Here is a 27,924-nt window from a genome sequence, read left to right on the forward strand (position 1 = left end):
GTCTCCTATCTGTGCATGTCTGTCTCTGCCTCCAAATTTCCGCTTTTGATGAGGACACCAGTCATATGTAATTAAAGCCCATTCTAATGACTTTATTTACTTGATTACGTTGGTAAAGGCCATATGTCCAAATAAGTTCACTTTCTGAGATGTAGAAGGTAGCACTCCAAGACACCTTTCTTTAGAGGACACAATTCAACCCATAAAAAAAGGAGTTGGTCCATTTTGATGAAGCTAGGAAAAAAAAAACCCACAGTGTGGGCCATCCATGTCCAAATTGTATTCTGCGTAACTGTGGGGTTTTGAAGAGATATGCCAAAAGTTCTACACACATTGATTCAGCTTTCATTTAAAAATACATTCAAAACTGGGACTTCCCTGGTGGTCCAGTGGTTAAGACTTTACCTTGCAGTGTAGGGGATGCAGGTTCATCCCTGGTTGAGGAGCTAAGATCCCAGTTGCTTTGTGGCCAAAAATCCAATACATAAAAGCAGAAGCAATATTGCAACAAAGTCAATAAAAACTTTAAAAATGGTCCACATCAAAAAAATGTTTAAAAAATAGGTCTAAAACCCACCAGAGGCATTCAAATGTGATGTACATCACTCATAAACACCAGAGTACAGCTTGTGCTTCCAGAATAACACATGTTTTTTGTTTGGTTGGTCTTTTGCCCAGGTCCAGAAATAAAACTCTTTGTGCCACATCTGTGCATGTATTCAAACTTCAAACTAGTAGGTTGTTGATTTAACACAATTGTCACTCTGTACTGGTCTTCTTGGGATTCAAGCCCTGTGGTTGACTGCATAAGTATATAAACAAAGTGTATAATATCACATGAAATTGTAAACGCATAGGGAAGAAGTATCCTAGAACTTAATTAAAAGTGTCTAGATGCCTCTGCTTAGGGTCCTCCCTTGGCTCCATTGTTAATCAAGTAAAGGGACACATGGCATATTGACAAGATGACACTGGGTAGGAAGAACGGCATTTCTGTAAACCTCGGGTACCCTATTAATCAAGCCTATTTAGATTGCAAATAACAGACACTCAGGTCAATCTGGTTTAAGTGAAAAAAGAGTCTTTACTGGCTACTCCCCAGAGTGTTTCTTCTTTGCCTGTTGCTCACTGTGGAGTTCCCCTGTGTGATGACCCCTAGGCTTATGTTGGGTGGGGAGGTGGGGACCTCCACTGGCACATCCACACACGTTCCAACTCTCAGGTCCACTTCCTTTTGGACTACAGAATCTAGAAAGCTAAAACTACATTTCCCAGGTTCCCCTGTGGTTAAGGCTCCCAGGTTCTCACTGAATGAAGAGGAAAGGGACAGAGAGGCAGCCACTACAGGGGAGGAGACTGTCTCTTGCAGCGAGCTGCAGGCATGAGCACTTGGTTCTTCAGGACATTTCTGCAGGAGGCTCTAGAGCGTCCTGTGCTCCGTGTCATGGGTGCTGTGCTGGGGGAGGCAGTGGCTGTGGGAGTTAGATGGTGTCTCCTGGCTACTTTTATTCCTGTTTGCTGCTGCTAAGTCGCTTCAGTCGTGTCCGACTCTGTGCGACCCCATAGACGGTAGCCCACCAGTCTCTGCTGTCCCTGGGATTCTCCAGCCAAGAACACTGGAATGGGTTGCCATTTCCTCCTCCAAGGCATGAAAGTGAACAGTGAAAGTGAAGTTGCTCAGTCGTGTCCGACTCTGCGACACCATGGACTGTAGTCTACAAGGTGCCTCTGTCCATGGAATTTTCCAGTCAAGAGTACTGGAGTGGGTTGACATTTCCTTCTCCAGGGGATCTTCCCCACCCAGGGATCAAACCCGGGTCTCCCGCATTGCAGGCAGATGCTTTACCATCTGAGCCACAAGGAAAGTCCATATTTCTGTTTACATAGCCTCAAAACCTAGTTGTCAAGACCTTCTGGAGATTCTGTGGACTACCAAAATTTCTCAATGACTTTTATTTTTTTCTTCAAAGGCTTTTTTACTTAAATTAGAGTAGATTCTGTTGCCCGCTGCTGAGAACTGTGACTGATAACTCCAATTACCAGTACACACACTGACAACACCAGCTCTATCTCTACAGCCCACAACTTTCTCTAAAGCTGAAGGGAGATATTTGACTGTTTCCTACCCAGTGCCATCTAGAGGTCCCATAAGTTCCTCAATCTTCATAGACCCAAAACAAAACTCTCCCTCCAAGCCCGCTTTTCCTACTTCCTTTATCAGATGCTACCATTTTCCCAAGGAGGCAAGCCAAAATCTAAGACCCATCCAAGACATGTCTTTTCTTTTTCACATCCAAATGTCAATTAGTGACAGTACTACTTAAACAGTTTCTGAATGTTCCTTCTTCTTTAAGCTTCCTGCCCCGTGTCACAGTTTCCTGTCCTAACATCCCTTGCCAAAACAGTCTCCTGTCTGCAGTCTCACTCTAATCCATCCATCCATCACACCTCCTCCATCCTGATCTTTCAAACACCCAAATATAACTGTCATTCCTTCACTTGAATGCATTAAAGATTTCTCCCACCATTTTTGTGGTTTCTAGCTGAACGAATGGTATGAAACCAGATGGCATGTGTGGCAGAGACTGACTGCAGACTCACCGAATCCAGTTTCTCTTTCTCCTGAGCGCATGGCCAGACCACATTTCCCAGCCCCTCTTCCAGTCATAGGTCTTAGTCATCAGTCAGACCGACTTCAGATACTAGCTCTTCTATTATATCAGTTAGCTCCTGCCATGTAACAAACCACCTTGAAACTTAGTGGGTTACGGCCACCACCACGTGTTATTTCTTACAGGTCTACAGGAGGATTGGTGATTCTGCTGCTCTGGACTGAGTGCGGGTGACTTTAGCTGGGCTTGCTCATACACTGACACTTTAGTAGGTCAGCTGGGGGCTGTCTGGTCTGGGATGGGCTCAGCAGGGAGACTCATATCTGCTTCATTCTGGAGATTTCCTCTTCCAGTTGGCTAGCCCAGAGGCAAGGTTTCAAGAAAGAGCAGAGAGGCATGCACACCATCTTGAAGTCTAGGCATTGAACTGACTCACCCTTTTTTTTCCAGTCTATATATATATATATATATATATATAGTTTGTTTGTTTGTTTAATTGGAGGATAATTGCTTTACAATATTGTGTTGGTTTCTGCCATACATCAACGTGAATTGGCCACAGGTATACATCTGTCCCCTCCCTCTTGAACCTCCCTCCTGTCTCCCATCCCATCCCACCCCTTTAGGTTATCATGAGGCCATCATCACCCTGATACCAGAACAAGACAAAGATGCCACACAAAAAAAGAAAACTACAGATCAATATCATTGATGAATATAGATGCAAAAATCTTCAACAAAATTCTAGCAAACAATCCAACCACACATTAAAAGGGTCATACATCATGATCAAGTGGGCTTTATCCCAGGGATGCAAGAATTCTTCAATATACACAAATCAATCAATGTGATACACCATGTTAACAAATTGAAAGATAAAACCCATAGTACCTTCTTAAGAGATGCAGAAAAAGCTTTTGACAACATTCAACACCCATTTATGATAAAAAAAAAATCTCCAGAAAGTAAACATAGAAGGAATATATCTCAGCATAATAAAGGCCATATATGACAAACCCACAGCAAACACTTTTTTTAATGGTGAAAAACTGACTCACCCTTTTGCCACATTCTTTTGACCAAAGCAAATCACAGGCCAACTCAGATTCAAGTGGGTGGAGAAACAGACTCTCCTTCTGAACAAGAAAGGCTGCAGAGTCACAGTGCAAGGGAAGAAAGCAAAGGATTGCAGCTATTTTTATAAAGTAGCACACCTACTCCCTAGACGCAAAACCTTAAGTAAGTTTCCTCTCTGGGCCTCATTTCCTCTTCCATAAAATAGGGGGAATAACATGAGATAAATGAGATAATGGAGGTATAATGTAAAGTCCTCATCAGACGGTTTGGCACATAGTAAGTACGCAATGATCTTTCATTACTTATATTCTTCACATCTCCCTGAAATGTTTACCATTGTTCCTTTCACATGGTTGGAAGCATTTGTTGAACTAATCAGTCATGCACCTGGCTCCAATGCCCAGCTAGAAAAATGGTCTCTAAATGGCTCATCATGTTTCTAGAGCTAACACAAACCCACAATACTCAACTTGGTCACGGGCCCACTTGAAATCATTCTGTCCAAACTTGACATAGATCCCTCCTAAAATATATCCTCCAGCTGTTCAAACACAGTCTGTCTCCTGTGCGTGTGTCAGGACAGGAGAGTACAATTCATGTCCCTCTAAATAAACTGACTGGAGCAGTCTTTCCAAAAGAGAATGTGCATGAAGCTTGCTAATTAGGACACTTCAAACTCCCATTTCCGACAGATCAAAAATCATCCAGAATTATGTATGCTAAGAAATCTTCTGATTTGCTTTACGTGATAGACTGATTGCATTGATGGCCCACGCTTCACTCCCTTTGGTGCTGTCTTCCCACATTCAATGGATTTGCTCTGGCTAATGGAATAGAAGCAAACTTGGTACAGACGTGGTCTGGAAATGTAGTTGCTTTTGTCCATTTCCTCTTTTTATGGACCTCTGTCACCACGATGAGAATACTCTAGAGTTAGCCCACCAGAGGGATGTGAGAGATTGTGCAGAAAAGCTAACTCGTACCACATGAAGCTACCATAGACCACCCAGCAACCACAAATATATGAGTGAGACCAGTCAAGACCAGCCACCCATGTCATTTTAGTGGAATGGCCTAATCAATCCATAGACTTAGGGACTTCCCCAGTGGTCCAGTGACTAAGACTCTGAGCTCCCATTGCAGGGGGCCCAGGTTCAATCACTGATGAGGGAACTAGATCCCAAGTGATGCAACAAAAATTGAAAATCCTGCCTGCTGCAACTAAGACCCAGCAATGCCAAACACAAAGTAAATATTTTTTTAAAAATCCATAGACTTATAAGAAGTACATCAATAGTTATTGTTTTAAGTCATTCCATTTCAGGATGGTTTGTTACACAGCAGCAGTTAACTGATTCAAATCTATGCCATGATTCTCATTATCAATTCTATTCTGAGCATCTTCTCTTTGTCTTATACTTTGGGGGCCTCAGAGCAGAGGAATTAGGTTCATTTCAATAGCCCGAGACAAGTATATTCACTCAGAAATTAAATATCTGTACTACAAAGCTGGCTAAAATGAGTACATTTGTCTTAAGTTCCCCACGAATAAATGAGAACTTGGAATAGCCAGGTCACTATATCACATTAAATTGTTTTTAAGTGTGATTGACTCCAAGACAATCAAGTGAGAGAACATGAAATCTTGGCTTGAGTTGGCATTTAGGGGAACCTGATGGCTCTACTCCCAGATCTAACATTGAATTTGAACAATGACACTTATCAACACCATGCCTCAATTTACCTGGCTGCTCTATGGGAAACGTTTGAGTTAAACATGAATGGGAAGCCCCAAGAGCTCTGTACAAGAATTACTGTTCTAAATGTAAGTTAACTTAGAATTATAACTCCCTGGCATACACTAGACTTTCTATTATCTGACTAATGGATGGGAGCCACAGCTTAAAAAAATACTGAATAACCAATACTAAAAGTCTGTATTGAATTCCAGAATGGTGAAAAAAATATATTGACAACAAAATTACCTTTCTAATTATGTCTCATTCAGATGAGCATTGGTTTACACTTCTGGAGAGTATGCCACCAGGAGAGGAATGTTTTGCCTACTGGTAATTTATAAAGTTACTAATCTATAGGTGTATAATTGAGAATTAACTGTTGACCAGGTGCTATATAGCAGCTCTTCAGTTAAGTAATCGTGGCTTCAGTTCATCATTTTCTTGTTCAAAATAATTCTATATCTTCCCTACTTTCCCTTCATCTATTCTGACCCCTATGTGTTAAGTAGCTCAAAGAAAGCATGCTAGCCTTCTATTATGTGTCTCTATGTCCTGAGACAGCAAGGAGATCAAACCAGTGAATCCCAAAGGAAATCAACCCTGAATATTCATTGAAAGCTGATGCTGAAGCTGAAGCTCCAATACTGCTAAGAAGAGCCAACTCATTGGAAAAGAGCCTGATGTTGCAAAAGATTGAGGGCAGGAGGAGAAGGGGGTGATTGAGGATAAATTCAAACAGACTCTGGGAGACAGTGAAGGACAGGGAAGGCTGATGTGCTGTAGTTCATGGGGTTGCAAAGAGTTGGACATAACTTAGTGAATGAACAGCTATGTCCATAGTATCCAACAAGAAAAGACAGAGATCCTGGTTCCTCAGTGAACACCCATAGGCAGAGGATGAAAGATTCTCTGTTCTCAAGGGACCAGATGGAATTTTTAAAATCCCTAAATTAAATGTAAATTTCTGGAATAAATAATTTGCTTAGATTTTTATGCAACACCCAGGAGATCTATTTCCAGTTACTCATGGAGTAATGCTAAACATACACAACTAAATTAAAGTAGAGATATATGCAATAAAACACTAGAAGAGGCTGTGCACTTTCTCTCTCCCTTTCTCATCTCAGATCTCAATTTAAATGTCACATTCAAAAGAGAAAGCATTTGAACCCTTATCAAAATTAGGTCCTAATACATCTTTAAGACAAATATTGAAACTCATTATTTGTTTGCTTACACATTGAGTCATTCTTCCCCACTTGAATACAAGACCCATTGAGAGCAAGGATCTCTTCTGTGTTCACTGGTGTTCCCCACAATCTAGCACAGAGCTCAGCACAGTGTATACGTTCAATGAATGAATGAGAAAATGAATAAATGGATAAGTAAGATATATCTTGAGGGTCAATTATGATCAATTGTAGGGCTTCAAAGAAAATGGTTCTAAGGCTGGAAGAGTCCGTGAAAAAGTCAGCCTTGGGTCTAAAAAGTAGGCTTTCACAATGTTTACACTATTGACATTGAGGCTGGGTAATTCTTTGCTGTGGACAGCCAGCCTGTGCATTGTAGGAAGTTTAGCCAAGAGGCCTGGCCTCTATCAACCAGATTCCAGTAGTAACGCTACCTCTCCCACTCTTATTGCGACAATCAAAAATACTTCTAGACTTTTCCAAATGCCCCCAGGGGGGCAAAATTGCTCTCTTCCATCTCAACTCATCTAAATGGTAATGGTGAGGTTGGGTATTATTTTAGGAGCCAAATATTTGCCAGTGTGACAATGGGCACCATGAGGAGACAATAATATTTTGAAGGAGAAGGTAATACCTTTTATATTCTATTTAAAGATTTTTGAAAACCATGTTCTTGGTACCCTAAACCTTCTAGAATTCTGAGGGGGTAAGGTTTAGCTTTGGGAATGTGTATTTCCTACAGTAGTTAAAAACATTTGAGTTATGAGTGCTATTTTATATCTGAAGCCAGGTTTTAATCTTTATCTTTCCCCAAATTACACCCTCTCTTTCTCCCTATTTAAAAACCCCTTCAGGAAGCAGAGACTCTGAGGGTCACCACCTCCAAGTAGAAAATCAGTTACACCTCCTTTTTGATGGGCTGGATGGAACAATATTAAAAAGGGCTATTTTATTAAAGCTTAATAGCTGGTTTGCAAGACAGAAATGATAGTAATGCCCAACCTCCTGTACCTCTCTCATGGTTGAGTGGAAAAGATGAGAAAATGCTGGCAATGATGCTTTGTAAACAAGGAGCTGATCTACAAATATAAATATAGCTGGGTGTTTCTCTGAGATGCCAAAGCCACCCACACCTGACCACAGGACTCTGCGGTGTCTGGTTGTCTGCCCCACTATATTCTGAGTCCCTCTAGGGCAGAACCAAAGTTCTGTCCCTCTCTGTCATTAGACCTTAGTGCAGTGCCAAGCTCTGTGCTTTTTTCATAATGTCCATGGGGTTCTCCAGGCAAGAATACTGGAGCAGGTTGCCATTTCCCTTTCCAGCTATGATTTTTTCAGTAGTTGTATATGGATGTAAGAGTTGGATCATAAGGAAGGTTGAGTGCCAAAGAACTGATGCTTCCTAACTGTGGTGCTGGAGAAGACTCTTCAGAGCCCCTTGGACTGCAAGGAAATCAAATCAACCAATTCTAAAAGGAATCAACCCTGAATATTCATTAGAGGAACTGATGCTGAAGCTCCAATACTCTGGCCACCTGATGTGAAGAGCCAATTCATTGGAAAAGCCTCTGATGCTGGGAAAGATTGAAGGCAACAGGGGAAGCTGGTGGAAGAGGATGAGACAGTTAGATAACATCACTGACTCAATGGACATGAATTTGAGCAAACTGGGGGAGATAGTGAGGACCGAAGAGCCTGGTATGCCACAGTCCATGAGGTTACAAAGAGTCAGACATGACTTGCATCTGAACAACCGTAACAAGCTCTGTGCTAGGACATAAGCACCAGGTTTATGTAGGTGGAATATATGGTCAGTTTATTATTGTCTCCATCTGCCCCACATCCATGCACCCATCTTGTAGTAATAATGCCTCCCCACACTGCGTATGGTTTTGGTGGGAACATCCATCAACATGCCCACTCTCCAATGTCCAAGGAGGAAGAGGATCAAACAATCTAAGACAGGTCAGTCAGACTCTTTAGAATTTGAATCTTGATCAAAGTGACACAAAGAGAGGAAATGCTTGGAGCCAATTTATCCCCCACAGCACCCTGCTCTTTAGTTCCTAATACCCAAATCTCCATAGGTCCCCTCTTTCCCATCTTTTCTGAGATACAGTTCTGCAGGTTTTCCTCAGGGCTACCCTATCTGCTTCTGTTAAATGTTTCCCCTGTTATGTTAACCAGAGCTCATCTCTGCAGCTGACCAAAGAGTTGTAGCTCATTCCTCACCTGTAACCTGCCAAAGTTTTGTTTCTCTGTCAGATCCCCCTCATTGTAACATGATGGTTAGACCAATGTGAAGTCCATTATGTTATCATTTTCTCAAGTACAAACTGGCACTTGCCATGGGGGCTTGCCATCTACCTCTACAAGGAGACAGGGAAATCACATGCTGCTATAGCTGCTGACCTTCAGCACCCCCTGAAATTAGTTCAGGGTGGACAGTAGAAATGAGGCACTCTGTGTATGGGGAAAAACTGGCAGGAGAGGTCTTCAGATAGTTAGATATTTTCAGGAGAAGATTTTATGAGCCCAATTCTTGTATCTCCTCTTATCTAGAAAAGCATCAAAACCCTTCATGGTGATGACTGCTTCTGGGGACTAGCAGAAAGTTTCACCAGACTAGCAGACACCTTCTCAGAAAATGTGTGCTTGATTGCATGTACTCCCGCTTTACCAAAATCGTATACATGCTGTTCTTCTCCCCTACCTCTCTGGAGCAGTTCCTCAGAGCTATCTGAGGTACTGTCTCTCAGGGGGCAGTCCTCATTTTGCCTCAAATAACACTTAACTTTCAACTCTTGTGAGTTAAGTTGACAATTTGAAAGGTATATCATTGAAATAAACACTCTGTACCTAAAAATGTAACATTAAGGTTCTATGACTTGAAAATAAGTTCTCAAATTGCTCTTTAGTCCTGTGCAGATTATTGGAAACTAAATCAGTTTGATACAGACTATTCCATTCAAATATTACCCATCCTGAGGGATTATCCTGAGTATTCATTGGAAGGACTGTTGCTGAAGCTCCAATGCTTTGGCCACCTGATTCTAAGAGCTGACTCACTGGAAAAGACCCTGATCTTGGGAAAGATTGAAGGCAAAAGCAGAAGGGGTGGCAGAGGACGAGATAGGTAGCATCACGGACTCAACAGACATAAATTTGAGCAAGCTCTGGGGGATAGTGGAGGACAGAGGAGCATGGCAGTGCTAAGTCCACGGGGTCACAAAGAGCTGGACACGACTTAGTGACTGAACGATAACAACATCCTGAGAGATGCTCCTTTCCATCACAATTTAGCTGTGGACAGAAGCCCCACTTTTTGAGCCTTATTTCCAGTTAAACCTGGACCTTGCCATGGTGAACACCAAAAGCAATGCTCAGCATTTCATAATTTCTCCTAAAATTCTGCCTCATGGATTTTGCAAAGGTGCCAGAGGTCTCAGAAGAGGCTACCTTTCTCTATTATCTTAAAAAACAAAACAAAACCCTAAACACAAGCTTAACAGAGCCAGCATTACAATTTCATATCTCACCCTCCATTTCTCCTGAACAGGAAAGGTGATTGCAGAAGCTCTATAACTGATGGGATCACATTTAAGCTTGACAATGCCTGTAGGTTAAATCATATTTATTTTTAAAAAAGACTTTAAAAGATCAAAACCATCATGGTAGAATGGGAAGTGGACTTGAACGCATTATGTAAGAAACTACAAGCTTCATACCTGCTGATTTTATAGTTTTGAATCTGAGAATGGAAAATAGCATTGCCTTTTCAAATGCACAGGGAGAGGATGGATAACTGACCCCAGGGATTACTGGAAGGGATAAGCTAAGACTCCTTTGAATAATCAGCTTACCATTGTAGCTTTCCTGTTAGCTGAATTTGATTCTTCAGCATCCATTTAAGTATTTCTTTCTTCTATGACCTTTAAGAAGTGAAAATCTGATGGCGTGAGTAGACTTAAAAATATCCGAGGGTAATTTTCTTAGGATGAAAACTTCGCCTCTTTGCCCTCATTCTAATTTCAGAGTCTCTTCTCTGCTTGTTACTACACTGGGGAGGGTTCCAGTTCTTGCTTAAGCCTGGTGTCACATTTCAGAAGATAAGCAAAAACTGCACTTGGGTTGCTACTCATAGCCAGTGTCTGTGACCTTGAGAAGTCAAGCATCCATCTGGTGCCTCAGTTTGTGCAATGTAAGGACCAGACATTCGCCAGAGCTGCCAACAGGGTCTCGCTCATGATTATGAAGCCAGTTGCAGCTCTAAAGCACCAGATAACTGCATTAGTAATAACCACAGGGTCCAGACCATGAGCACAGGTTGAATTCAGAAAGGATGGAAAGTGCTGATAACAAGAGAAGTCGCCGTGATATATACCTCTGTAATGAGTGTGTGTCAACTACCTTACACCCAAGGTCCATTTCCCAACATATGTTGAAACCTACTGTGTAGATCTGACTGTCCTATTGGTCAGGAGCCTGAGCCCAGGTTTGTTCTGATAGATGCTTTGCTCCAAACCACACTTCAAGGTCAATCTGATCTTGGATGGCCTCGGCCTGCAGCAACTTGAAGAAGGGCCTCGGTTCTCAGCCAGAGACTGAGGTCAGGTCACATCAGTGAGAGCACCGAATCATAACAACTAGATCAGTGGTCAGTGACAAGGCTCTGGACCTTCAGCTGTGCAGAAAAGAATTCCCACAAAGCCAGAAAGTAGTGGAACAAGTAAAGTATTTATTAGGAGGAAAAATTACAGTATGTGTATAGATAGGCTCACAGATGGGCTCAGAGAGAGAGTCGTGCCCTGGTGGTAGTTTCATTCACTTTTATGGGGTATTGGTTCATAGTCCATATTTGGCATATCTTAGGGTTCTCCCATGTGTGTGCTCGCATCTCTTAGCCAAGATGGATTCCACTAAAGAGGCCTATGGGTAGTGAGCATCAGTTAGCATCACTCCCCTTTTGACCTCCAAGGAGTCTTTCTGCACATGTGTAGTTGGGGACGTCTTCTGAGTTTAAGAATAAAAACTATGTTGTCTCTTCTCTTCTATCTGGCAGGGCCCAGCCTCCTCTCTCAATTGTCCTGCTCTTGATATTTGGGAGTACTGCTTCACAGGGAACGAATCTCCCATCACGTCACCCTGGGGGGCCTATCTACCTCCTACCTCAAGTCTAGAGAGGGAGGGTGTCCAGGTAGCTCAAACAAGCAAACCATTTCTGTTAAATCTGCCTGATTCTTGCCAGAAATCAATCAGAAAGCATAATCAACCAGGGGAGACTACTCTAGAAAACAAAACAAGAAAGGAAAATGAATCCACCTAAATCACATTGAGTCTCTGATCCTGGCAGGGCCCTCATTGACCTCCTTGAATGCCAGGCTGGTCTCCTGCCCATTGCCCCCTCCTGATATTCTCCTTCTTGTCTGGCAAGGGGAATATAGGTCCTTGGCAAATATGCTCTCAAGTTCCCTGAATACAAATAACAGAAAGACAAATGAGAGAAGAGAAGGGAAAGGAAAGGAGGGGGAGGGGAAAAGACACGGGGAAGGGGAAGGGAGGAGAAAGATGGGGGAGGGGGAGGGAGGAGAGTAGGAGAAAAGAGAAGGGGAGAGGGAAACAGAATCAGAAAACAGAAAACAGGAAAGGGAAAGGGGAACAGAATCTCATCTCACATCTCAACTAAGATTTATTTTGTCAACTGAGAAATGAGGCGGCAGGGGAGGAAGGAGAGAAGTGAAAGTTGAGAGAAGGAGGGAAAATGCTGAGGCGTGGGGAGAAGTGAAAGAGGAGAGTGAAAAAGATGGCTTAAAACTCAACATTCAGAGAACTAAGATCATGGTATCAGTCCCATCACTTCATGGCAAATAGATGGGGAAATAGTGGAAACAGTGACAGACTTTATTTTTTTGGCCTCCAAAATCACTGCAGATGGTGACTTCAGCCATGAAATTAAAAGATGCTTGCTCCTTGGAAGAAAAGCTATGACCAACCTAGATAGCATATTAAAAAGCAGAGACATCACTTTGCCAACAAATATCCATCTAGTCAAAGCTATGTTTTATCCAGTAGTCACATATAGATGTGAGAGTTGAACTATGAAGAAAGCTGAGTGCCTAAGAATTGATGCTTTTGAGCTGTGGCATTGAAGACTCCTGAGAGTCCCTTGGACTGCAAGGAGATCCAACCAGTCAATCCTAAAGGAAATCAGTCCTGAATATTCATTGGAAGGACTGATGCTGAAGCTGAAACTCCAATACTTTGGCCACCTAATATGAAGAACTGACTCATTTGAAAAGACCCTGACACTGGGAAAGATTGAAGGCAGGAGGAGAAGGGGACAACAGAGGATGAGATGGTTGGATGGAATCACTGACTCGATGGACGTGAGTTTGAGTAAGCTCCGAGAGTTGGTGATGCAGGAGGGAGCCTGGCATGCTGCAGTCCATGGGGTCACAAAGAGTCAGACGTGACTGAGTAACTGAACTGAACTGGGGAGAAGGAAGGATAAAAAACAAAGCAAGAGGAAAAGGGACAATGAGAACAGAGCAGGGGAATAAGACAGCCCAAAAGATAAAGCAGGTTTCATCTCTCTTCTGCCTAACATTTGACTTTTGTCAGCCTGTACATGCAGACTTGCTTAGAGAAGATGGTTGTACAGTTTATTTTTGCTTGTAGAGACTTGTTCACTTCATTCTTAGAGATAGTCCTCTGGGAAGGATGCCCCAGTGACCGAGTCTCACTTAAACTGAGCTCTCCCTCCAGACCTGGAGAAGCCACATTCCAAGCAGGGACGGCTGAGGCACTGTCAGGCCTGGCCAGTGGCCGAGGGTCAGTGGAGTACAGGACCTCCTTGGCCGCTCCATATCCCAAGTCCTGTGAAAAGAGCCCCCCACCCACAATGAGGCACAAAAGATCTCTGCTTTTCAATACCCAGCCTTCCAGAGAAGGACCTTACTGCCAACAAGGCGATCTTATTGTTTTCCCAAGCATTTGTTTACCCCTTAATAAATAATGATATTAGGTCTTTGGAGGAAAGAAGGAGAGAACTGCCAATAGGACATTTAATTTGCTATAATCAACCTCTCTTAGCATGCAGAGTCACATAGTACAAGTAAAAGAATTAATCTGCACCAGAAAGAATTGCCTCTTTGGTGTTATGAATCTAATCACTTACAAAGCTGAGTCGGCATTTTGGGTTTAGATGGAGCTCTCAGGAATAAAAGCCACAGGATCAGGTTTCAAATGTGATCTGAATGGTACCCTTCATTGAATTTGGGGGCCTTTGGCTTATACAGGGAATGAAATGCAAATAGAGGCACTGGGCCTCTTTTAGACACCCCCTAAATGTTCAGACAGACATGTAGGGGATGAATAAATACTTGCAGGACTCTGGGCTGCCTGTGTGAGATATTCCTTCTTGATTCCATTCTCTAGGATGGATTGTCAGACCTGCCAATCATCTCTGGCACCCCCATTATACTTGGGAGATGTGTTTGCTCTGTGCATACTGTTTTATAATCCTCAGAGGTGGAATTTCATAGCCCAGCAATACTTTTGCCTTTGACATTCTCCTAAGCAGGATTTATTGCTTCCAAGACAGATGTGACTTGAATCGATTATGTCTTTTAGGCAGTCACTCTGGAAGCAGCCTCCAGGTTCTCTGGAATACTTTTTGCCTGACTTCATTCAACTTGCAAGCTGATGTCAGAGTATTTCATCATAATCTAATACTATTAAGAGTCCTCTGGGTATGGAACTAAGAAGGCTATTACACCAACTAAGTTCAGGATGTGGTTGCTACTCTTGAAGAGCTTACGGCCTGCAACACACAAACATCTATTAATATCACAAAATGCAGCTGAACGGAAGGAGGGACCTAGAAGTTATATTTACCTGCTATTGACCTCTCATTATTGATGAACTTAGAAAATGAACTAAGTACATTTGTTCATCTTTGGAATTGAGACAAGAAGCAATGCCAAAAAATGAATGGAAAAGATCCAAATTTCCAAAATGCTCAATAAAGATTCTCATTTTCTATATGCAAAACAAAAAAAGAGACACAGAAATACAGAACAGACTTTTGAACTCTGTGGGAGAATGTGAGGGTGGGATGTTTCAAAAGAACAGCATGTATACTATCTATGGTGAAACAGATCACCAGCCCAGGTGGGATGCATGAGACAAGTGCTCGGGCCTGGTGCACTGGGAAGACCCAGAGGAGTCGGGTGAAGAGGGAGGTGGGAGGGGGGATCGGGATGGGGAATAAGTGTAAATCTATGGCTGATTTATATCAATGTATGACAAAACCCACTGAAATGTTGTGAAGTAATTAGCCTCCAACTAATAAAAAAATTTAAAAAAAAAAAAATAAAAAAAATTAAAAAAAAAAAAAAAAAAAAATCATATAAGTATGGTTGTCTGTTTCAGAGCTCAAAACTACACATCACCCCAGCCATTCCAAAAATGTTGGGGTTTCTCAGTATTTTATAAGTTTGGCAACATTAATCTTATAAAGAGTTATTTCAGAGGTGATCCGAGCCTGGGGGTATTAGATAACATGATTCTAATTGACTTCAGCCATAGTCCTAGATTCATAATCACAAATAATATTTCAAAAAGTTAATGGCTTTAGAAGAAAATAAATGAAGTTAGTATTTTTAGATTGATCACAACCCACCTCATCCTATATTAGTCCAAAAGATAAGAGGGAGGGATCTTTGAAAAAATAAGAGGCAAAGAAATAACATTTCCAGACACTATACCACTTTCTTACCTGATTTTCTATGATCATTTTTCTCTGGAGAAAGATCCAACTGATCTTCCTTTTAGAATGTATGACTTAGCAGAATATCCACCATATCTTGCTCCATGTTGCCCTAGCTATTTAAATGAGAAAATTCTAGCAGGCATTGATTTGGCACCAGGAGAGAATGAGATAATAAGATACTCCCACAGAGTTCAGTTCAGTCACTCTGTCATGTCCGACTCTTTGTGACCCCATGGACCGCAGCATGCTAGGCATCCCTGTCCATCATCAACTCCCAGAGTTTACTCAAACTCATGTCCATTGAGTCAGTGACGCCATCCAACCATCTCACCCTCTGTCACCCCTTCTCCTCCTGCCTTCAATCTTTCCCAGCATCAGGGTCTTTTCAAATGAGTCAGTTCTTCACATCAGGTGGCTAAAGTATTGCAGTTTCAGCTTCAGCATCAGTCCTTCCAAACTGATTTCCTTAAGGATGAACTGGGTGGATCTCCTTGCTGTCCAAGGGACTCTCAAGAGTCTTCTCCAACACCACAGTTAAAAAGCATCAATTCTTCCCACACAGTAACCACATTATAATATATTTTAGTCCCACTTGATAAATAAAGGAAAATTTGTAATCGAAGCCATAAAGGATACAAGTTGTTAAATGAACCCTGTACTTAGGGGGAGAAAAAATTTCCTTAAGCAACGTTAAACATTCTCAAAATCCACTTCTAGGCATTCGTAAGCTCATATATGAAGGAGAGGGAAAATATGAATGATTTTTTACTCCCTTAATATTTTGCAAACAGGAATTTACACAACATTGTCAAGGATGCATTCAGATGGTTCCCTTGGCTGTTGTATTAGCTGTAGGATTGGGTCCAGGCACTGAGGAAAGCTAATCCTTTCAAGAACAATTTGCTCTCTTTTATTTGGTAAATTATTCTAAATTTCCCTTTTTCCCCCTGAGTTTTAAAATTGGTTGTTGTAGCTTCACAATCTTCCCTTTCTCCACTAGTCAGGCCTGGGGAGAAAGGAGAGGCTGAATGGGTTGCTCATAATAAAGGGGAAAGGGGAGAACAGTGAATAAAAATGAATGGCCTTGAATAGTTTGGGCCACCTCAATACAGGGGCTCAAAAATGCCATAGGACAGTTTCAAGCATTGACAGGTGAGAAATGAACAAAACTTTGCCAGTTAAAGTCTTATTGTTGCAAGATCTAGGCTTCACAATTGATTTTAAATAATAAAACATAAAACACCACCATGATAGAAACAAAAGCAAAGAAACCACAGTACAAAATCTGATACAGAGCAGAACACGAAACCACCAACCATTCTGATCTCTCTGCTGTGGAACAGAAAAAAAGCTCAGGAAGAAAGCCCTAGGAGAAAACAGAACAACATCACTAGACCCAAAGAACATTTTCTTAAACATTTCTAGATATGGAAGAGGCAGACATGTAAATAAAATCTAGTTCAGCTTGGCTTCACAAACACAGAAAACCATCAATTCTCTTAAGACACCTGGTGTTTGTCCATCAACATAACGGGAGAGACCCACCAACAAAACCAGAAGGAGTAGATACATTATTTTTTAAATATTTCAATAAAAGAGTGAACAAGGAGTAACCTTGAAGAATCACATCTCAACAAAGCATGCAATGAACTAAATATCTTCTGTAATTAATTCACTGCTAGCATTAAAAAGAAAAAAAAATAGTGCTGATCCGCTTACTGGTGGTGCACCAAATGTACCAAAGTATTCATTAGTTACTCAGTGATGCTGTTTGGAATAAGTATTGCTCCACTCCAAAACCTCTGCCAGCTTTGACGCCTGCCAAATTTGTATGTAAATGGGTTTTCACTTTCCAAGGCTAATGGGAGATCTGCTAAATTCTCAGAGACAACACATATATTATTTTAAGCCCTATTACTTTGACTTAAAAACAAGCCACTTTGATACTAAATCCAAAATAATACTTAATTAGAAATCCAATACTCAATATATCAGAATGTCCGTTACACAGCTGTTTATCACAAAGTCAGTCATAATGAATGTGACAGATGAGCATTTTTGCGCAACCAATACCAAGAAGAAAACAAAAAAGGTTACCACCTACTCTATATAGGATTTATTGATCTTTGTACCTGAGCATCCATTAAGAGGTGCCTCATCAATATCATGGAACTCTTGAGTGTCTCCTTCTCAGTGGGAAGAAAAGGGTCTTGGTCCTCCTCCAGCGCCTTTGACTTGGTGACAATAAAATGGGATATCTGGTCATTTAGGGTGTGCAGTGACTGGACTGCTGCAAAAAAGAAAGAAAGAAAGTCAAATCACAGTAGGTAACTTTCAAAGAAAAATTGGTTAGTGATTTTTGAAGGGAGAATTGAGGGTGAACACATAAGGTATAACTCAGGCAGGTGTCAAGAATCCTTATATCTATGGGTCTCTCCAACACATGTGTTTAACGGGTAATAGACTGAACACTCTCCAAATCGTGAGCCTATATGGAAATGCTTAGGGATGCAGCTGTGGGCAAAACCAGACTGGATGCTTACGCTCATGGAGGGTTCAGTCCTGTGCCAGTCACAGAAAACAAACAAGTTAGCAAATACTTCTATGAAGATGACACATAAGTGTTTATGAATTAGAGAGAGATTAGTAGAGCATGAGAGGAGAGCTCTATAGTAGATTTACATTTACAGTAATACAGTTGGCTATTTTACCTCTAAACAGATGGCCTTTATCATTAAGTTTAATGAAGGGATAGTGGCCATGTTTTCCAATCAGTACCACACGTGTACCAGGAGGATTATTGTTTCTCTATCATTCACATGGCACTTGCCATCTGACATAGTATAGATTTTAAGATTTCACTTTTTTGTGCTTTTTACCTCTTTTTCTGCTTTCTCCACAGTAAATTTTCTGGTAAGAGTAGAGGTTTTCAAGATAATCTCTTGGTTTATGTTTGGTATATGCTCAATAACTAGGAAAGGTCCTAAAAGTTAGAGGGTACTCAATAAATGTTGGTGAATTAATTTCCTTACATTCCCTTGAAATAAAATTTCTTTCCTTATTGAATTTCTGTAACTTTCAGGTAAATCTATCCTTTCAAACCAAGAATAAGTAAAGCCTACACGTTCTCAGGAAATCACTGCACTAATCACCATTCTGAGGATGCAGAGTAATTATCAAAAACTAGTATCCAATAGAATCACTCCAAGAACACCTGCCTTTTGACCATGCGCGAGTAAGAATATTCAGATTGCCCGCTTGCTGCAAATAACTAGAAAACTATATAATATATGAGAAACAAATACTTTTAGACACTGAACAACAGCAAAGCACTGTGATCCTTTAGAAAAGATAAAAAAGTTAAGTTCTATCATCGCCAGCATTCTGCAAAAATGGAATGTCCAGACCACAGCATGGGAAATTCAAGGAGAACCCAGCCCTCACATTGAATTGAGAAGACAGAAACTGGTAAGACTAAGTCTGCTCTAATTTGCAAGACAAATCACTAAGAAAGAGGGAATTACACAGAGATCCCTAGAAATCTGCACAGGAGTCTCTCTGAGTTGTTGGCTAAATATCAATCCTATATATGGGTAAGATTAAACCCTACATATCTGGCAAAAGAAAGTTTCAGGAGAGGACAGTCACATTTTAGGGAGCTGTAAGCCCAATAATTCCCAAAAACAAATCGTTTTCATGCTCACCAGCCAAAGTGTAGGGTCTTGGTTGGAATTCACAGCACATTCAGCAGAGACTCCAGAAGGATAAAGGTTTAGAAATAAAGCTAAATGATCCTTAGAATAAAGGCAACTACAGGTCTACTAAAAAGGAGTTTAAAAGTAAGCCTTGTAAGGATCAAACTGATCTGCCTGTAACTAAAATACTTACCAGGAAAGAAAAATAAGTTTTTGTTTTTTGTTTTTTTTTTGTAGAGGTATAACACAATCTGGGCTTCCCTGGTGGCTCAGACAGTAAAGAATGTGCCTGTAATGAAGGAGACTCAGGTTCGATCTCTGGGTCAGAAAGATCTCCTAGAGAAGGGAATGGTTACCCAGTATTCTTGGTTATCCAGTATTCTTGCCTGGAGAATTCCATGAACAGAGGAGCCTGGCAGATTCCAGTACATGGGGTCACATAGAGTTGGACACGACTGAGCGATTAACATTTTCACTTTTCATAACAAAATCTAGCACTCAAAATGCGAAATTCATAAGGCTCTATATTCAATAAAAAATTATAAGACAGGTAAAGAAACAAGAAAGTGTAGCTTGTAGCCTGGAGAAAAATCAGTTTATAGAAACAGACTCAGAAATAACAAGTGATAGCATTAGAAAATATGATTATTAAGATAGCTACTATAGATATTCTTTGCATGTTCAAGGTTGTAAAATAAAACATTATTAAGATGAGGAGAAAAATATAATATTTAGACCAGAACTAAGTAGAGCATCTAAGGATGAAAAATGCATATCTAAAATGAAATTTTTATTAGAGGAGATCCATAGCAGATTAAACAATGAAGAAGAAAATATCAATGAAATTGAAATTTTATAATAAAACTACCTATAATGAATAAACAGAGCCTCTTTGACAATATAAAGCTGTCTGAGAAACATGCACTTGGAATCTGAGGGGGTCGGGTAGTGGCAGGGACAGAAAAATTGTTTGAAGAAATAGTGAAATTTTCCCCCCAAATTTGATAATACTATAAACCTCTGAATACAAGAATCTCAATAAACTTCAGGCAAGACAAATACAAAGAAAACTACACCAAGGTGTATTATAAACAAACTGTTAAACAAATCAAAACACAGTGAGAAACAGAAAATCTTTTTTTTTTTTTTTTTTTTTTTGACATTGGCATGGAGGATCTTAGTTTCCTGACCAGGGATCAAACACACACCCTATCCAGTGGAAATGCAGAGTTTTAACCCCTGGACTGCCGGGAAAGTCCACAAAAATCTTAAAATCAGCCAGAAGAAGAAGGCATACTGCATTTGGAGGAAGAGAGATAGGAATGATATCAGATATCATCAAAATCTATGAAAACCAGAAAATAATCTATGACTGTTAAAAATACTGAAGAAAACACTTGTCAATCTAGAATTCTATAACCAATAATAGTATCTTTCAAAAAATGAAGGTGAAATAATGACTTTTTTAGATAAACAAAAGCTGAAAAATCTTCACCAACAGACTTTCATTAAAAGAAATGTTAACTGTCCTTGCTGTGTGCTTAGCCACTCAGTTGTGACCAACTCTTTGTGACCCCATGGACTGTAGCCTGCCAGGCTCCTTCCCTCCATGAAATTTTTCCAGGCAAGAATATTGGAGTGGGTTGCCATGCCCTCTTCCAGGGGATCTTCCCAACCTGAGGATCAAATATAAGTCTCCCTCATTGCAGGTGGATTCTTTACTATCTGAGCCACCAGGGAAGCCCAAGAATACTGGAGTAGGTAGCCTATCCCTTCTCCAGGGAATCTTCCTGACCCAGGAATCAAACAAGGGTCTCCTATATTGCAGGTGGATTCTTTACCAGCTGAGCTACCAAGGAAGCCCAGAGTAAGCATTACAAATAGCAAATAAATCAAAGATGATTTTGAGCTATAGAGAATCAGTCTCAGACAACTGAGCATAGAGTTGCAGCTACAAGTCATGAAATAGGAAGAATACAGAATATGACATCAGAGCAGATTTTCATTGCACAGGAAGGCTCTAAAATACTTTCCTGGACTAGGGAATAAGTTTGGCTAAAACAGAGAAAGATGAACAAGAAAGAGAGGAAGTATGGGACCTGATTTCTGCCTAACTTGAATCCTTGTACTCAGAAGAAGATGGTAGAAAAACACTCAGATAGATTTGGCGATCTGAAAGCAGAGTGACTTGATGTCTCGTGTCCTGCCTTGGGCATTGGGTGGGACAACCTCTCAGTTCACCTGCCAGCATGAGGGTAGAAATGACAGTCACATGGCATTTCAAGTCCCAGAGGCTCTGGGGCAGCACTACTGCCCTTCCACCCTCACTCTTCCACCTCCAGTCTTGCTTAGAATCATGAGGACTGAAGATACCTCCAGCAAGTCCAGAAGTACCCAGAGGGAGAGTCATGGACCCCAAGAGAGGATAATCCACTAAGTCCCCTACATACAAACTTTTAAGTTGCAAACTTTCAAAGATATGACCATGCTTCTGGTTCCAGCAAGAACCCAGAACCTGATGCCATCAACATCATGCATGAGTGAAATGGCAGCTTGTCCGTCTCCTATTGCTGATGATCTGTCAGCTCTACCATCTCCCACCTCTTCTCCCTCCTCCATTCAGTAACTCTTCTTGCCTCTTGACTCAATGCCAGCCCCAGTATGCCAACTGAGGTACTGTCTACTGTACTTTTCAAGGTACTGAACTGTAAGATAAAATTTTTCTTTTTGTATTTGTTTTCTATGTACCATCTGACCTGTCTCTTGAGAAACCTGTATGCAGGTCAGGAAGCAACAGTTAGAACTGGACATGGAACAACATACTGGTTCCAAATAGGAAAAGGGGTACATCAAGGCTGTATATTGTCATCCTGCTTATTTAACTTATATGCAGACTACATCATGAGAAATGCTGGGCTAGAAGAAGCACAAGCTGGAATCAAGATTGCCAGGAGAAATATGAATAACCTCAGATATGGAGACAACACCACCCTTAGGGCAGAAAGTGAAGAGGAACTAAAAAACCTCTTGATGAAAGTGAAGGAGCAGAGTACAAAAGTTGGCTTAAAGCTCAACATTCAGAAAACTAAGATCATGGCATCTGGTCCCATCCCTTCATGGGAAATAGATGGGGAAACAGTGGAAACAGTGTCAGACTTTATTTTGGGGGACTCCAAAATCACTGCAGATGGTGATTGCAGCCATGAAATTAAAAGATGCTTACTCCTTGGAAGGAAAGTTATGACCAACCTAGATAGCATATTAAAAAGCAGAGACATTACTTTGCCAACAATGGTCTTTATAGTCAAGGCTATGGTTTTTCCAGTGGTCATGTATGGATGTGAGAGTTGGATGGTGAAGAAAGCTGAGTGCCGAAGAATTGATGCTTTTGAATTGTAGTGTTGGAGAAGGCTCTTGAGAGTTCCTTGGACTGCAAGGAGATCCAACCAGTCCATCCTAAAGGAGATCAGTCCTGGGTGTTCATTGGAAGGACTGATGTTGAAGCTGAAACTCCAATACTTTGGCCACCTCTTGCAAAGAGCTGACTCATTTGAAAAGACCCTAATGCTGGGAGGGATTGGGGGCAGGAGGAGAAAGGGATGACAGAGGATGAGATGGCTGGATGGCATCACTGACTCGATGGACATGGGTTTGGGTAGACTCCAAGAGTTTGGTGATGGACAGGGAGGCCTGGTGTGCTGCGATTCATGGGGTCCCAAAGAGTCGGACACGACTGAGTGACTGAACTGAACTGAACTGATATATTATTTGTGTGAAAAGTATTATTAACCTATTACAGAACAGCACTATATAGCCAACTGGGTTAGTTGGGTACCTAGGCTAACTTTGTTGGACTTATGAGCAAATTGGACTTAACACACTCTCAGAACAGAACTCATTCGTATGTAGGGGACTTACTGTATATAAGCCTCCCAATAACCCAGAGAGAAGAGAAAGAATGGGCAGGGGAGTAATTTGAATTTATTTGATATTTATCCAGAAGGTACTAAGTTTTCAACCAGAAGGGACTGAATTATTATCAGTTGAAATGTTGGCTATAGATCCAAGTTGAATTTCATTATAGAAAGGTGAAAACAACAACAACAAACAGCTTTTTGGCGTTGTGACTATAAATTTTTAAACACTCTATATTTCTTTTCTCTCATACTTGCACACAGGAAGGTTGGAGCACACCAAGCTATCAGTTCAGTTCAGTTCAGTCACTCAGTCATGTCTGACTCTTTGCGACCCCATGGACTGCAGCACGTCAGGCTTCCCTGTCCATCACCAACTCCCGGAGTCCACCCAAACCCATGTCCATTGTGTCGGTGATGCCATCCAGCCATCTCATCCTCTGTTGTCCCCTTCTCCTTTTGCCTTCAATCATTCCCAGCATTGGAGTCTTTTCAAATGAGTCAGTTCTTCACATCAGGTGGCCAAAATTTTGGAGTTTCAGCTTCAACATAAGTCCTTCCAATGAACATTCAGGACTGATTTCCTTTAGGATGGACTGGTTAGATCTCCTTGCTGTCCAAGGGACTCTCAAGAGTCTTCTCCAACACCACAGCTCAAAAGCATCAATTGTTCAGTGCTCAGCTTTCTTTATGTACAACTCTCACATCCATACATGACTACTGAAAAAACCAAAGCTTTGACTAGACAGACCTTTACTGGCAAAGTAATGTCTTTGCTTTTTCATATGCTGTCTAGGTTGGTCATAGCTTTTCTTCCAAGGAACAAGTGTCTTTTAATTTCATGGCTGCAGTCACCATCTGCAGTGATTTTGGAGCCCCCCAAAATAAAGTCTGACACTGTTTCCACTGTCTCCCCATCTATTTGCCATGAAGTGATGAGACCGGATGCCATGATCTTAGTTTTCTGAATGTTGAGTTTTAAGCCAACTTCTTCACTCTCCTCTTTCACTTTCATCAAGAGGCTCTTTAGCTCTTTGCTTTCTGCCATAAGGGTGGTGTCACCTGCATATCTGAGGTTATTGGTATTTCTCCTGGCAACCTTGATTCCAGCTTGTGCTTCATCCAGTCCAGCATTTCTCGTGATGTACTTTGCATATAAGTTAAATAAGCAGGGTGACAATATACAGCCTTGACGTACTCCTTTCCTGATTTGGAACCAGTCAGTTGTTCCACATCCAGTTCTAACTGTTGCTTCTTGACCTGCATACAGATTTCTCAGGAAGCAGGTAAGGTGGTCTGGTATTCCCATCTCTTGAAGAACTTTCCACAGTTTGTTGTGATCCTAACAGTCAAAGGCTTTGGCATAGTCAATAAAGCAGAAGTAGATATTTTTCTGGAACTCTCACTGAGCTATAAGGCATCCAAATAACCTTCCAGAATCTAGGACCAATCCCTGCATGATTCATGCCCCATTTCCCATCCTGCCTTCCCTTTCCCTACCTTCCAGTACATGGACATAGTGTTCTCACCAACAAGCCTTTCTCCCATGTCAATTCTGAGGATACCTCAGTTCCCAAGTCCTTTGCCTATAGACACTGCTATTAACAAAACTCATGTCATTGCTTGGAAGGAAAGAATTATTTTCAATGTATTTCACTCTAACCAGGCTAGTGAATTTGCAGTTCTCAGAATGCATCTATTACAGGCTTTCTCTATTCTTGTTCCAGAAAATTGAGGATCAGTAACTAAAATATGCACATTTCACTTTGTTCTAAATTCAAGGTGCATTGAAAGTGTTCACACATTGAAAGTGTTAACACTCCCTTCTCTTCTATTCTTTCATTTAACTTACCATATTATGTTGTAATTGCCTAAAAATCCATCTATGGTGGATTTAATCATTGGTTCCCAAGCTCTTCCTCTTGAACCTGTTCCTATAAAGCCCTCCCTAGGGACCGTTCTTTGCAGAGACACAAACTTCCTGTCCTAAATGATGTCAGGATTTGCCATGTGACTTGCTTTAGCCAATAATTGTGAGCAGATATGAGTCAAACCATGTCCAAGCAGAAACTTTAAAAGTCATCACGTGGTTCCATTATTGCTCTTTCCCCTCTGCCAGAATGTAGAAGGCATGCAAGTGAAAAGCAAACTCTTGCTACTATAAAGCACCAAAATTGGGGGAGAGGGGCATTTTTTACTGGAGCAGAGCCTCACGAATGCTGACTGCTACACAGTCTCTGGACTAGATGGTGACTCGAAAGCAATAATGGAATTTTGTTCACCATGTATCACAGGTGCTTGGCAAAGAAGAAACACTTGGGAAATGTTTATTGGACAAATAAATACAGTTGTTTTGAGGGTATGGATCCTAAATAATAATAATTATAAGAATTACAGTTTATTGGGTGTCTATCATATCAGGGGCTTTTAAAGCCTCTGTGCAGAATGATGAGGCGCTAATAATGTGGGTTCTAGGACCAGAAGCCTGAGTTCACACCCAGCTTTGATATTTACATGATTGGCAGTTACATAACATAACTGCCCGGCACAATGTAAGTTTCCAACAAATGTTGGCAGTTATTATTGTTAAAGATAAATCATTGATGCAGAATCTGAAGCTCAGAAACATACACAACAGATGAGACCCAAGGCTATGACATGACTTTCCAACTCCCATTCTCATAATCTTGCCACAATACCCACACTCCTGACCCAGAATAATGTCTGGTTAGAGAACACCACCACAAGTGGGGTGTTATACCACCAACACCAGCCAAGTGGGACACAATAAAAGTAAAGGCAGGGAACAAGTCTAGAGGTTTTTTATTTTTATTTATTTTTTGGCAAATGTAAAACAAGCAGATGGTAGAGTGCCTGGCACAGTAAACATTTCATGTACTAAAAATATCTAGGATTGAAGCCCTTCACTGATGCTCCCCTATGTATACGTCTTGAATCTTCTCTCTCCATCACATAGTTCCTTCACTGATAATAATAATAATTATTAATAATATTACAGCAAACACCTATGGGGACTCAATATTTGCAACCATGGTGTTACATGTGTAATAGGCATTACCTCACTTAGTCACCCCAATGATTCTACTGATGTGTCATTATCATCATTCCTAACATACAAATGAAGACACTCAGGTTAAGGGATTCATCAAGATTATGCACCTAGTCAGTGAAGAAGACAGGACTCATACCTGCGCAGAGCCTGCACACAGAATTCCTGCATTATACCACCTCCACCCCACACACCCCTTGTTGCTTCATTGTGCTGTGTTCTCCTTTGGGCAAACAAACTATCCTTCTGGTCCCCTATGTCTTGCTATTCCATTCTCATCATTTCCTTCAGGATGTAGCCAAGGAGGCTGAGTTGATGTCTTTCCACCTAGGGTACCACACAGAGCAATCCTAGGTATAGAGGATGTCAGGCTGGCTGTGGGGTACCACTTGGTGATATCCTCATAGTTTTAAAAGTGAGAAAACCGAGACCAAGAAAGAGGATCCAGCTCTCTAAAGATGCTCTGGCAGTCAGTTTGAGAGTATGGATTCTAGAAGCCTGGTCTCAATCTTGTCTACCTCTCCAACTAGCTATATAACGTTGAGGAAGCTGCTTGAGGCCTCAGCTTCCCCATCTCTAAGTGGGGATAATAATAGAAACAATTTCACAGAGTTTCTGAGAGTTACAATAAATGAGATCGTTTGCACAAAGCATGTTGCACATAACTATTACATGGTATTTACTGTTATGATTATTCTACAGTTTGTACCTCAAGTCTTTAACTTACTGATATTAACTAGTTGCTATGCTTGTAACCGAGTGTAACTACTGAATCTTTGTTATAGAAATAAACCAAGATGGTCTCTGTGTATTACTCTGTGGTGTTTATTTCTTCACTGCAGTCTGAGACCTATTAGCTCAAAAGGCAGCAGGTGCCAGATGCAAATGTTTTACATCCAAATATTTTAAATACAGACTAAATAAGCAGATTGTTAACTATTTAGAGCCTGTGTGCTTTGCAAGGGCCTCCCAGGTGGCGCTAGTTGTAAACAACCCACCTGCCAATGCAGAAGGCATGAAGAGAAGTCTCCCGCTTCCCTGATGCCTCAGATGGTAAAGAATCCACCTGCAATGTGGGAGACCTGAGTTTGATCCCTGGGTCATGAAGGTTCGCTGGAGGAGGGCAAGGCAACTCACTCCAGTATTCTTGCCTGGAGAAACCCTTGGACAGAGAAGCCTGGCAGGCTACAGTTGAAAAGGTTGCAGAATCAACACAACTGAAGCAACTTAGCACACACACACGAACTGCTTTGCAAACCCCACAAAACTGTGCCCAACATCTGCTAGCCATTGGTGAGATAAGCCCTGGTACATAAAGACACCAAGACCCTACTGGTCTCTGACCCAGACTCCCCACTGTGCTGGCGAGTGACACCACTTGGACACCTAAGTCCCCTGGAGGACCCCTCTCTCCCCCAAGAGTTCCTCGCTCTCCTCCCCTCTGAGTACTGACCTGCATTTCTGCATAGTCTGCTGTTGTGCAGGACTTCACATGCAAACTACCAAAGGGTCACTCAATAAAGCCTGTGTGAGCTACCGCCACCTAGTGGTCATATCTTTTCCCTTGCTGAACCCCAAGATCTCTTGAACACCTTCCATTACCCATTTGTCTATTCGTTTTATATCCCAGTTACAATGAGTCTAGTGCATCATACAAAATGAAAATGCAACAAATGTAAGTTGAATAATTAGAAGTAACGACACAAGGAGGAACCTTTTCTTCAAGGCAGGTCACTCTGTTTTTAGCCTCATGTGTGTGTTAAGTCATTCTGTCATTTGAGATTGCACCCGAGTACTGCATTTCGGACTCTTTTGTTGACTATGAGGGCTACTCCATTTCCTGTAAGGGATTCT

General features: G+C 41.3%; 1 protein-coding gene across 2 annotated transcripts in view; it reads right to left on the bottom strand.

Moving 5' to 3' along the window:
• KAZN (kazrin, periplakin interacting protein) overlaps nucleotides 1-27,924 on the bottom strand; it is a 1,279,571-nt gene that overhangs the window by 934,411 nt on the left and 317,236 nt on the right. For both annotated transcript variants that reach the window (XM_043922881.1, XM_043922880.1), the window contains exon 2: nucleotides 17,524-17,681. In XM_043922881.1, the coding sequence (XP_043778816.1) occupies nucleotides 17,524-17,681 (158 nt within the window). The remainder of the gene's footprint in view (nucleotides 1-17,523; nucleotides 17,682-27,924) is intronic.

Source organism: Cervus elaphus, chromosome 14 (assembly GCF_910594005.1).
Source record: "Cervus elaphus chromosome 14, mCerEla1.1, whole genome shotgun sequence".
NCBI classification, from domain to species: Eukaryota; Metazoa; Chordata; class Mammalia; order Artiodactyla; family Cervidae; genus Cervus; species Cervus elaphus.